Source organism: Lissotriton helveticus, chromosome 6, assembly GCF_964261635.1.
Source record: "Lissotriton helveticus chromosome 6, aLisHel1.1, whole genome shotgun sequence".
NCBI classification, from domain to species: domain Eukaryota; kingdom Metazoa; phylum Chordata; class Amphibia; order Caudata; family Salamandridae; genus Lissotriton; species Lissotriton helveticus.
Window position 1 is genome coordinate 1,927,189,369 of NC_136067.1, and position 12,196 is coordinate 1,927,201,564.

General features: G+C 43.6%; 1 protein-coding gene across 1 annotated transcript in view; it reads right to left on the reverse strand.

The window, feature by feature from the left end:
* Positions 1-681: 681 nt before the first annotated feature.
* Positions 682-12,196, reverse strand: part of FZD3 (frizzled class receptor 3) — a 172,341-nt gene continuing 160,826 nt past the window's right edge. Inside the window, exon 7 of the mRNA XM_078649903.1 lies at positions 682-10,131. Coding sequence (XP_078506029.1) covers positions 9,903-10,131 — 229 coding nt within the window. The 3' untranslated portion in view covers positions 682-9,902. The remainder of the gene's footprint in view (positions 10,132-12,196) is intronic.

Below are 12,196 nucleotides of genomic sequence, written 5' to 3' on the forward strand. Positions count from 1 at the left end.
TTTCAGTTCTTATTTCCAGTCAGAATTATGCTTTTATCACAGATGGACATGCAATTCTTCATTCTGATTCAGTCCTCTGGGGTCTAGAGTCCTGAAAGTTATTATGTGTTTGGATTCTTTCTGTCTTGAGGTCTTTATGCGAGGGCAAAAATGCACCGACAAATGAAGCACAAAAGCATTTAATAATTGCTTGGATTGAATTGTCAGGGATTTTGAACCAAATGAAAACAGGACATTTAACTTTAATGACCTTTAATCTTCATATTGGTGAAGCAATAAAAAAGACCTTTATAACTTACCTTTACTCAGCTCGGCTAACTCCAGCAAACAGACATTTAAGTCATAGTCTGTTGTCCTTTCTCAAGGGCATCTGTATTAAACCACTTATTGATCCAGTAGACACACGGATATGTTTTGAAGGTAACATCAAAGAATAGAAGGCTTTGGGGAAAATATTGATCTTGGCTTTCCTTCAAAAGGTCTGCAACGCTTGGGTCAATACTGTTTGATGACGACTTCGTGTCAATGTTGTGTTTACCCTCCGGTGAAGGCAATGAGCACTTGGCGGGCAGCATTCAGCTGTCAACCGAAGCAAAGCACTCCAACAAGAAGATCTGGAGCCTCTCAAACAAAAGATGTGAATGTATAACAAGGTGTAAACACGTTTATTATTCACATGTGTACAGCAGAAGGCAACGAGGAGATAAATTATTTCATATCCAATTTATTTAAAAAACAAAACAAAAAAAAATCCAGTGTCTACAATTGAAATGTACATCAACTACATGGTAAGAATTTTTACACTCACAGTTAAAGTGCTAAAAAAATATTTTACAATTATCTTACAAAACCGATATTGGTCTACTGTAAACAAACACGTTCTATATGAGAGGAGTGCAAGTAAAAACAACAAAAAAGACAGCTATTTCCAGCTACAAGGTCATGCTAACCGAGTGTAACTACTACATACAATTTTCACAAAAATGTAAACTTCCCCTGTATTTACGCCTCCCCCATGGTTAAAAATAGCCTCCTATTACAAAGGCAGGAACACAAACATGTAAGGTGGGTGAGCAAGTCCTACCTGACCCACGGGTCTTGGGTGTTAGTTAGCCTGGGTGCTGGGCCACAAAGGCAGGTTGGGTCCCTTCTGTCTTCCCTGATATCAAGCCCTACACTGCACCATTATATTGGTAAGCATGAACCTGACAGACTGTGGAAATGCGTTTCGTAACACTGCAGCTTTCGCCTGATATTTGTATCCTGTTCACCAAAGTCCCTTGTTCTTTCTTGGCTGTCTAATTTGGTTTTCTGGTTCATGATTGTTTTGCTTTCTATTGCTAATAAGCATGTTTTGACAGTCTCTAGCATTGATATGAAGACCAGGCAACAGGTGAACATACCCATCAGCATGGCCATGTGTGGCAGATGGGCATAAAGCAAGCCTAATACAACAGATATTGGCCCGCCCGTGACTTACAAAGTAATTAAATAAAATGTTATCTGATCTGTAGAGCAAATTTTTTTGGGCCACGGACTTTGAATCCCCCCTCCACCCCTAAAAAATGATACATTAAAGCGAATTAGACTCTTTTCCTTCCTAGGTCCACAATAGCAAACTACTTCTTTCCCCATCAATCTATCAATTTATTTTTGGAGCATTGTTCATTTTCATGAACACATCTGCTCTTGACAAACTGTTTTGCCACTAATTGTTTTGCTAAAAAATGGGATACTTTTTTAATTTAATTTTTGCCATTTCCTCAAACAATAATTTTGGGTAATATCAGGGGTAATTTGCCATTCACTACAAAAGAAACTGACTTCCCAAAACCACTCTACTCTGAACTTTGCAGTACATTTAGCGTTCTTCTGTTGCATCGTGTTAAATGCCTCAACTCCACAAACATAGTCTTATGTTGAGGGTAACATGACTCCTACATGAAGATTAAGGAACCAGACTAGTGGGCTGTGAGTTGGCTGCGCTTAGAATTTTTTTAGTCTGAGGAATTAATAGATAACTAAGGGACGCAGCATGTTATATCACCATCAACAGCCCAATTGGCATCTGTAGGGGTTCAAGTGACAATCCTTTATTCGGGAGGACAACCCGTTCATAGCCCATGAAAGAACATGATAAAGAAACAGTCTGTGGAGTCCTTTCAGCAGAAGTCTTTCCATGGCTCAAGCCTCATGAGGCTTTTCACCAACATGCACTTAAGAAAGAGTTGTTGGGATAACTGTGCAAACGCACAGTCTCATTGGAAAGTTTGTTTTAGCCGGTACATGTTAAATTCCGGTCATTTAGGGTGAAATTGCTTGACAAGTTTGAGAATGGGTCAGATGTCCCTGCCTGGCAACAGTGTCCTTCTGAAGTATGGATCAAAGTTAGAAAAACCTACATAGTTAATCAGTTTCTGCAGTCAGCAAATGCTGCAATGTCGAAGCACAAAACATGGCAATGACTTTAGTGTAAGCCTCCTTATTTACACCAAAAAAAAAAAAAACACAGGACCGGGAAATGAAATGAAATGAAAATGAAATGAAAATTGTATTTATAGAGCGCATTCTACCCTAAGGCCTCGTAGTGCTTATGGATTGCAGGAAGATGGACAAGGGATCAAGGGAGATTGCAGAAAAGATAAGTCTTAAGAAGTTTGCGAAAGATCAAGATGTTTGATTCGCTGCGCAGAGAAAGAGGCAGCGAGTTCCACAAATTGGAAGCATTCAGGGAAAAAGATCGGCCGCCCCACCTGGCCCGGCGGACCTTCCTGGTAGTGGCGAGAAAGGCTGAGCTACACCGAAGGTTCCTGAGGGGTTTATAGGGCGTAATAAGAGAATGTAAGATGGCTGGGCCGGTTTTCCACATGGCTCTGTGGACTTGACACAAGGATTTGAACTGAACTCTGGCACGGATGGGGAACCAGTGCAGCGTCCTCAAAGTGGGTTGGCTGATTGTCTACGGGGAATTTGGAGCAGAAGGCGGGCTGCACTATTCTGAGCCGCCTGGAGTTTTTGGAGGGTGGACTGTGGGGCGCCCAGGTACAGTGCATTCCCATAATCAAGGTGTGATAAGATCAGATCCTGTACCATAATCCTTCTGGCGGCGAAGGAAAGTAGGGGCAAGATCTTCTTGAGCATCCTAAGCAAGCCATAGCAAGTTGCAGCTAACATGGTGGCCTGATGGCCGAAGCACAAGGAGCTGTCAAGCCACATGCCGAGACTCCTAATCTGCGGTTTTGGGCTGGGCATAGGATTTAGACAGGTAGGCCATATCTGTGAAGATAGGGTGGGTGGTGATTTGCCCAAAAACATGAGCTCAGTCTTATCGCTGTTAAACTTTAGATGGGAAAGCTACATCCAATCGGCTACAGCCTCTAAGCGGCTGCCAAAGGAGCACGATCCACCCTCTGGGTGGTTCAGGGATACCACCAGTTGGGGGTCATCAGCATAGGTTATTATTTATATTCCAAATGGTAGGACAACCTCGGCCAAAGGCGCCATGTAAGCATTAAAAAGTGTGGGGCTCAGGGAGGAGCCCTGGGGAACCCCACAGCCAAGCGGCCAGCAGTCCGACAAGACATTATCTTCGAACACCTGAAAGACCCGGTCTTTGAGAAATGATTGTAGCCAGGAGAGTGCTGACTGGGTAACTCCCAGACTTTTCAACCGACTCAGCAGGATCTTGTGGTCCACAGTGTCGAAAGCGGCACTGAGGTCCAACAAGATGATCGCCGCTGAGCCGCCTTGGCCCATAAGTCTTCGGGCCTCTTCAGTCACGGCCAGAAGAGCCGTCTCTGTCCCTTGACGAGGCCGGAAGCCTGTCTGATACGTATGGAGTAAGTGGTTTGTTTCAAGATATTGGACTAGGACAGAGTTAATATGTTTTTCGTTATCTTGCTAAGCCAGGGAAGGAGGGATATGGGTGGATAGTTAGACAGATTGGTAGGGTCCAAGTTTGGTTTTTTCAGCTAAGCCTTCACTGAGGCCCGTTTCCATTCAAGGGGATCCGTAGCCACCGAGATTGAGGCATTTATAGTGGTCTGGATGGCAGGGCTTATTGTATTAGTGACCAAGGAGAGGAATCAGGGGAGGGGGGGGCAGGGTCCAAAGGAGAGCCCAAGGTTACTTTGGGTATAATTGCTTTCAAGGAGTCATCATCTAATAAAGGGAATTCCGCAAGGGAGCAGCAGGGAGGGCTCCTGGTGTTAGTTTTACCGGCAACGTCCTGGGAAAACTGGAAGGGGCGGGTGATAAGTTCGATTTTTGGATGGAAGAATTCCGCAAGGCTGTTGCATCTAGGAGGAGCATCTTCCTGATTGGGAATTTCTTGAGGTAAGGTGATCAAAGATTTGGCTATTCGGAAAATTTCCTATGGGGAGTTTTCTGCTGCACAGATCTTTTTTTCATAGAAAGCAGCTTGTGCAGTTTTTATTTCTTCCTTATATTTCCTTATTGCCTCACAATGGCTAACTTAAATTTTTCCTGTGGTATTCAGTCTCCAACTCCTTTCTAGCTTCCTACAATTTTGTTTAAGCTCTTTAAGTTTTGGGGAAAACCATGGTGCGGGCCGACGGTTTGATCTCTTATGAGTGATTCTTATGGGGGCTAGAGTATCTAAGGAGTTTAGAATCCAGAGGTTAAAGTTGAGGTTTGCTCTCTCTGGGTCTGGATTAAAAGGTGGTAGGGTGTTCTCTAGGAGGTTGGACAAATCACCAGCACAAAGATTCAGCCATTTTCTATTATGTGACTTTGCGACGTTCAGGGAGGACGTGCTTCCGGAGGAGGGCCAGTTGAGTGGAATTAGTGAGTGGTCGGTCCAAGGGAGAGATATCGGGGATTACACTGGAGAAGCCGGGAGTTGCTAAACACAGCATCCAGAAGATGACCTTTAATATGAGTGGGAGCGGTACCCTGCAGGGTAATTTGTAGGGCAGATAAGTTAGATACGAGTTCATTTGCCTGGTTATCTGTGGGGTCATCGAAATGAATATTAAGATCACCTAAAATCGTGTAGTTGGGCGGGGAGAGGGCTAAATTGGCAACGGTGGTAGGGAGTGCGCTCATAAATTGGCCAAGAGGGCCTGGAGGGCGGTAGAGCAGGAGGCCAAGGAAGGTATTAGTGGGCGAGAATTTTAGAGAAAAATCCATATTTTCACAGTCTGGGAGGTCCTCTGTGGAAAAGCGACATTGAAACTTGTAAATTATGGCTAACCATTCCCCTCTACCAGTTTTATGATCCGCTCTACGGATTAGGTAACATGGGGGTAGAGTTTGAACAACAGTTGGATCTGACTCGGGCTGGAGCCAAGTCTCAGTAAGAAATAAGGCATCTGGGTCAAGATCTCCTAATAGCAGTTGAAGTTCAGTTGAGTTTTTAGCCATCGAGCGGCAATTTAGTAGATAGATTTTTGGAGGGGGGGGGGGTCCGGGGGTTGGGCTGTTACCCTTCCAGTGTAGAATTTGAAGTGGCGTTGGGAGCAACCGGTCGATCCAGATGAGACGTCAATTGAATGCCTACATTTTGGATCTGAGGGGCCTGCCAGACTCTGCAAGGTCAAGGCACTATACCTGAGGGTATCTTTTGGCGATATACCAGGGGTTGTGGCCCCTCGGCAAGGTCGGTCGCGGACAGGCACTGACGGGCTTGCCTTAGGCGCGCCTGCGGCGCGTCCGCTGTGCGTCCGTGTAAGTGGTGTCATTTATACTAGTGAGAGCGTGAGGGCAGGGCAGCTAGACCGCTAACCCCCACCTCTCTCAAGATGGCGGCCACAGATCGTCCGTTCCACGCCAACGCGAGCACCTCCTCGGCTGTGCGTGGGGGAGCGCGATGGTGCGACTTAGAGTGAGATAAGTCGAATTTTTAAAATATTCTAACAGATCCAATTTAAAAAATAAATTAAACTGAGCAATCGGTTCTGACCTTCCTGGCTTCCGCCTCAGGAAGTGAAGTAAAATGAATCATGCCTTCTTTGCAAAATCATATGCAACTGCCAAAAAGGAAAGAATGTTTTAAGGGGTTTCTCTAAGAAGACGCATACAGCAAGAATATTACCTACAGTATGAAGCGATGGCACCTGAAAACTAGGTTTCAGGGCTGCAGCCTTGCAAGGAGTAACAAGTCCTGTGAAAGCCTGGATTCTTGGGCTCCCAAACATGTTCACATATGCACATAGATCAGCATGGGGAAGGAGGTAGTACCAAAAAGTACCAACTCAATGCAGCCACCAAAGTCTATTGCTACTGCCATGTGCAAACAAGAATATTAAGCACCATCTTGGAATTGCATGATTTTCATCAATTACGAAATTAAACTACTTAATGGAATGATTCCTTTTCTATTCCCACCTGGCGCCATCGGCAACTTGAACCACTGGAGACTGGGACATAGAAAATAAATGTCTGCTTGTGGGCAAGAGGCTCTGTGGTCTTCTCTTATGTGCAATCTTTATAACAAGATTTCACTGCATCCTCATAACCTTTACTAACAGTAAAATACTTGGGTCTATTTATAGGTTACAACATCCATCCAAACACTGGACTCCTACCTAGACAGCATAACCTATGCTTTTCTGGAAGGGAGTTAAAAAGAGCTTTCAAAAAGAAATTCTGAGAACTTGTACATGGGAAGGTTCCAGGTCTACTCCTGAATGGTGGTTTGGTCTGTCAAGGTTGCTAACACGTTTTTATCAATATAGGACCTAGTCTATGATACCATCAAACGTATATCTCATAAAGAAAGACATTTTTAGCAAAATATGTATTTCATTGCGTAAAACGTGCATAGCAGGAATTCACATTTTGATCTTTTTCAATTGATAACATTCTGTAACCTAAATATTTCAACACTAAAGTGCCCCAATTGCCTTAGTGTCTGTTCTCCCTTGTGTGGGGAGGGAACTTGCCATTGCCATGATTCGCCCTTCCCATTAAAACATTCCAGAAGGGGTTGCAAAGGGTCAAAGAGGAAAGACAAGATGAAGAATGTATATATGACTTGTGAAATGCTGCTTCTGGGGATACAAAAGTCACAATGGCTTGCAGACAATAACATTACAATCAGCAGAGCCAATGAATACATCTAGTGTACTACTGGTCCTTGATAGGCTAGTGAGCTTGAATTGCAGCTGAAACCAGCTCAAAAACATCATGGTACAAAAAAGATTTGTGCCTTATTTCATATCTGATTTATGTTCTGAGTTTACAACATGAGCAGGGACGTGTAAAACGGTTTGGTCTAGTTCTTCATGTGCTAAAAACTCATTTTCTTTTACTGTTTTCCAGGAATAGTTACTGCCAGTTCAAAGCTTACATACATAAAGCACATCACATAACAAAATTCTGATATTACGAAGTGAAATAGTTATGAAATACAGAGATTTATTTTAGGACCCATAGATTTTGGAATGTGAGAAATGTTCTGGTCATCACTTCATGTGGCCCTAAAGTGTGGGAAATGGGGAGTACGCGAATTGTCACAAGGTGATTACTAGTCTCTTTTCAAGGACTTTGTGTAGATTTGAGGGGTTCAAGTCTCTTTTCAAGGACTTTGTGTAGATTTGAGGGGTTCAATACAATTGTGTTTTGAGAAAGCAATAAACCACTGTTGTACAAGTAAGCAAAACACTAATTTAGCTTTGCTTTTTCAGTTTTCTTTCTTCACTGTTGACGAAAATCAGCAGGTTCAAGAGACAGGAAAAAACAAAACACTTTGCCCTGTGTCGCTTCAATTGATGCCTTGTTGCCTTTTTCAAGCGTCTTCATAATGAGCAAGGCCCTGCTGTTTATCTGAGGCGCACTACTTAGAAACGAGACTTGGCAAAGTGGTTTGCTGATTAGTTTGTGGCATTAAGCGGTGCATGAAAAACTCCTGTACCTCCCCAAATCCTATCGGTCTAATCTATGAAGTATGCAGCCACACGCTTCGGTGGCTGTTGCGTCTTTGCAGCAGGGAGCATAGGGAGACAAATAAATGTACAATCTAAGAATGTTATTAAATGAGTGAACTAAGTTTTGAAATTTGAAATTGCCAGATGCATTATGATTTAAATTTATATTAACACTTGTGGGTCGGACTGATATCTGAACCTTAATGCAAAACTTAACATTATTAGAGTCATCTAATAATCAGTTATGGTGAATCGAATACTAAATATCCACCGGTTCCATGAAGGCAGCCTACCGTTATGAAGTCGGGGTGGGGTGTCTGTGTAGCTGGGAGAGGGTTGCAGAAAGAGGGGTCTCTGGCAATAAAAGCCACGTGAGCAACCCCCCAAGATGAACCATGTACCCGTGAAATAGTATAGTGGTGGAATTTATCCTTGAAAGGTGGTGTCCCTTTGCATTGGCAGACCCCGTGAATACACTGTGATTTAAAATTACAGCAAGGAGGCAAATTAGGCATATCGCAGAATACGGTAGCTTGCCTTTAGGAGTCCCACAGGAAATATATTTACATATAGTTTCATGGGGCATCCAAAGGCAAGATACCACATTCCGAATCTTTTGGAGCTATCCAATGAGGAACGCTGGGATGCCCAAAGCAATAACATACGATAGAGGAGTTTATGAACATACAATTTCAGGATAAAGGACGGAAGGCAATCATTTCCAGTTGGATCAAGCAGACCTGAACTAGTCTCAGCGCAGAATGGGACCAAGCTTCCTGCTGACTTGTACATTGCTTGGGGTTTCAATAGAAACGCTTTCATTCTGATCCATGCATAAACCTAGAACTTCTGCTTTACGGGAAACAAAACAGTGTTTCACATTATAGGAATCAGACATACAGCAGGACAATAAAACAGACAGACAGGTAGGTGGGTGAGCGGAGGCGGGGATTTTACACTGAGGGATTCCAAGCTCATGGTTTTACCCATCTGAGAACGTATATACTCACTGTATATTGTGCATTGTATGTTAGGTTCACCCAACAGTTTATGTGAGAAGCCAAGTAACTTCCTATTGATGTAGAGAGAAATCTCCAGCACCGAAATTACTGGACACAATCCGCATGTCAATATGAAGGTGTGGACCAGGGCTTACAACGGAAAGCAAGAAGTATGAGTACTTACTATCCGAGAGCCCCAGCTTTCTCATGAGATGCCCCAGCACTGTATGTCGCAGTGAAGTGCAGGTTCTCAAGCTGTCAAATGAAAGAAGTGCATTGTACTCCAGGCAGGACGGTACCGGACTATTCAAACAACAGTGCGTACTAAGTACAGAAGGCAAGACAATTCCGAGCGCTGACCAAGAGAAAACCTAGGATGGAGTCCCAAACCTCAGTGCAGTTGTCAGTCCAATATTTAGCGAAGGACTGCTTACCACGAAGGACCTATTTAAAGTATTCCTATCATAAAAGCCCAGACTTTTACAATCTCTATTTACAGTGCATTTACTTGATCTGAGACTCCCCGGCTCCTACCCTCGCCTGGTGCTTCCTATGTCCATGCATAGTACTGTATCTATTCATTCATCTGAGACAGTTCACAGCAAACAAAGCCAAGGCTGAGACAGTTTGTTTCCGGCTTAAGGTTCCTATACCAGCTTTTCTCGCCCTGGATATCAACAGTGTATAAACAACCAAAAACATTTTGGTTTTTCGCCTGAATGTTTCACTCCAATATGAAGGGAATAGGACGCATCAGAGCACCAGACAAATACCAAGAGGTATCTATTTGACAGTTATTGGTACATTTCTCACGATTTCTCAAATCTTAAATCCAGTGCTGATGACAATTCCTCAATTGACAAAAAACACAAGGCCAACTTCTTCTTCAAGATGCACCTGAACGTGCAGGGCACAAGGCCAGAAGAGGTGGACTAATACTGAGCTTTCTGCCTCTGCAGTCGACGTGGTGGATAAACAAGAGCCATTCCAGTCTCTTGAATATAAAAGCAGTTCAAGCACTGGCACCGTCCTCTTCGATGACCCGGTTCATGCTAGTGCCATGTGTGATGGTGGCGCCATGGGTTATGCTGCCCATTGGGTTGCTCAGATCCCGCATACTGCTGTGCCGTGATTGGTCATTAAGTCTGTGGGAGCTGCTGTGCCGAGAGTGATCAGTTAGTCGCGATAAGCTGCCCTGGGGTAGCCGGTCCTCAAGTCCTCTGTAGCTGCAAGGTGTGTATCTAAGAGACAAAACAGAGGTGGCAATTAACACTATACTTTCAAAATATTCTGAAAATACACAATGATCTTGATTGAAAACAATCATATTTCACACTCACAATTTCAGAATTAGTAAACGGATATAGAATTATCAATGGGCTGGAAATCAAAGTCAGGTAAAATCTGCCTTTGCTAGAGACTGCTGCCTTTACTTTCAGCCGATAATTTAGGACTCGTCACACAGAGAGCGTACTATGCGTAAGTCTGGGAGTAGGAGAGGTTGTGTTCCATAGCACCTCACATGCACACACAATGTACCATTAAATGCATAGTGTGTGGTTTGGTTAAGTCTGATGCCACTAGAGCCCAACATATTTAGTGACCTATAAATGATGGCTTGTGTTCTAAGAGTAAAAGTATGCCTTGGCCTGATGAAGTGCACTGTTTCTGCGAAATCAACACCAAATGGGAGGGAAGGGTTGCTCCTAATTGTAAGGCACTTGTAGGTCCAGTAATATCTAAGAACATATACACATTTTAAATATAACTCCCTCAGTACGCCCCTCTGTGTCCCAAACTCGCTATGTTCTAGTAATGATGATGGTTTATGTATCATATTTCGAATATATGATATTCAAGAAGGTCTATTCGGGAACAACATTAAACTTAAGTTTATCAAAGCAAGCATTATGTAAAGAAAAAACTCGGTTTGTTATTATCCTTAACTTGCCTATAAAAAGGAAGCAGTCCTGTCTTGTGTTTCACTTTCAGATGAAGGGCAGTTTGACCCACTAAGAGTATCACCAAGACTATCCCTCTCTGGGTTGTTGCCATGGGTCACTGATTATTTCTTTGCACACAACATTGGACACCATGGGAATGTAAATCCGCTAGCTGTTGGTACAGTTATAATCTAATATAAGAATGGAATTTTTGCTAATCTTGAATTGCTCGACTCCCAGTTGTGTGCCTTATTCAATGGTCAACGGTGAACTTTATGCCTGTACCTCAAGTCTCCAGTGTGGGTTTGAGAAAATGGCTCTCTTTCCAGCCACTGTGGTTTACGTTGCGGTTTCAGAGCAAGAGAACCCGCTGGCCCTTATAAAGGTAATGGTGAAGCTTTTCTTAAAGGATCCCAGAATCGCCTGTGGTCGATTTAGTGACTGCTGTTGTTCAATGACTGTGTGAGACCACGCAAGGTTACTATGTAGAGATATCATAAAAGTGCCATCAATATGGAGATAACACTTAAAGGTGATCCACTAATTCTGAATCAGATTCGTTTCAGTTTTCAATGTTATTTGCATTGCTTCAAGTATATATGTGAGGAGGTATAGCAGGGTAAATGGCTTGGCATCTAGAAGCCAACAGAGGTCAGTGGTTCAGCACACACCAGGCGAGGACAACCACACTTCTGTATCTAAATGTAGCACCAGGTCATTAATGAGGGAAAATAAACAAATGGAGGACTGCTCAGAATGCCTGCAGAACCAGATGAGGCCAGCATATCTGAAGCGGCCATATCGGACTGTCGCCAAGTGCAGATTAAAGCCTTTGTTCAACATAGGCTGTCCGAACCACAAACCTTAGCCCAGGAAGACCTGCAAGTGGCAGTCATTGGATGCAACCACATGTGGAAGAGGTGTGGCGCCGCGGCCAGGGCGACTGACGCTGGAATCTGGGGACCACGGTTCGATCCCCGGCTCCGGCGGCAGGTTAGCCCAGCACCATGTGACTCTGGGCAATAGCTCGCTTAATCTTCCCGACGGCCCCCCAGCGCCTAGAGACCCTTACGGGTGATTGTGCGCTTTACAAATGTGGACTTTACTTTACTTTAAAGGCACAATAAATATATCCAAACAATGACTTCAGTTTCAAAAATGGCCCATTCTGTACAATGTAAGAAGCTAGAAAACTCTTGAAGTGCATATGCGAGATCTAACCAACCCTGGGAGGTGGTTTTACTCAGACTACCAACATCCAGGTGTGTACCCTGGATCAGGCCCAGGAAAAAAAGCCATGCATTGCATATTGCAATAACAGTGATGGTTCCAAACAGTCTTACTTTACACTGTGGGAACATGA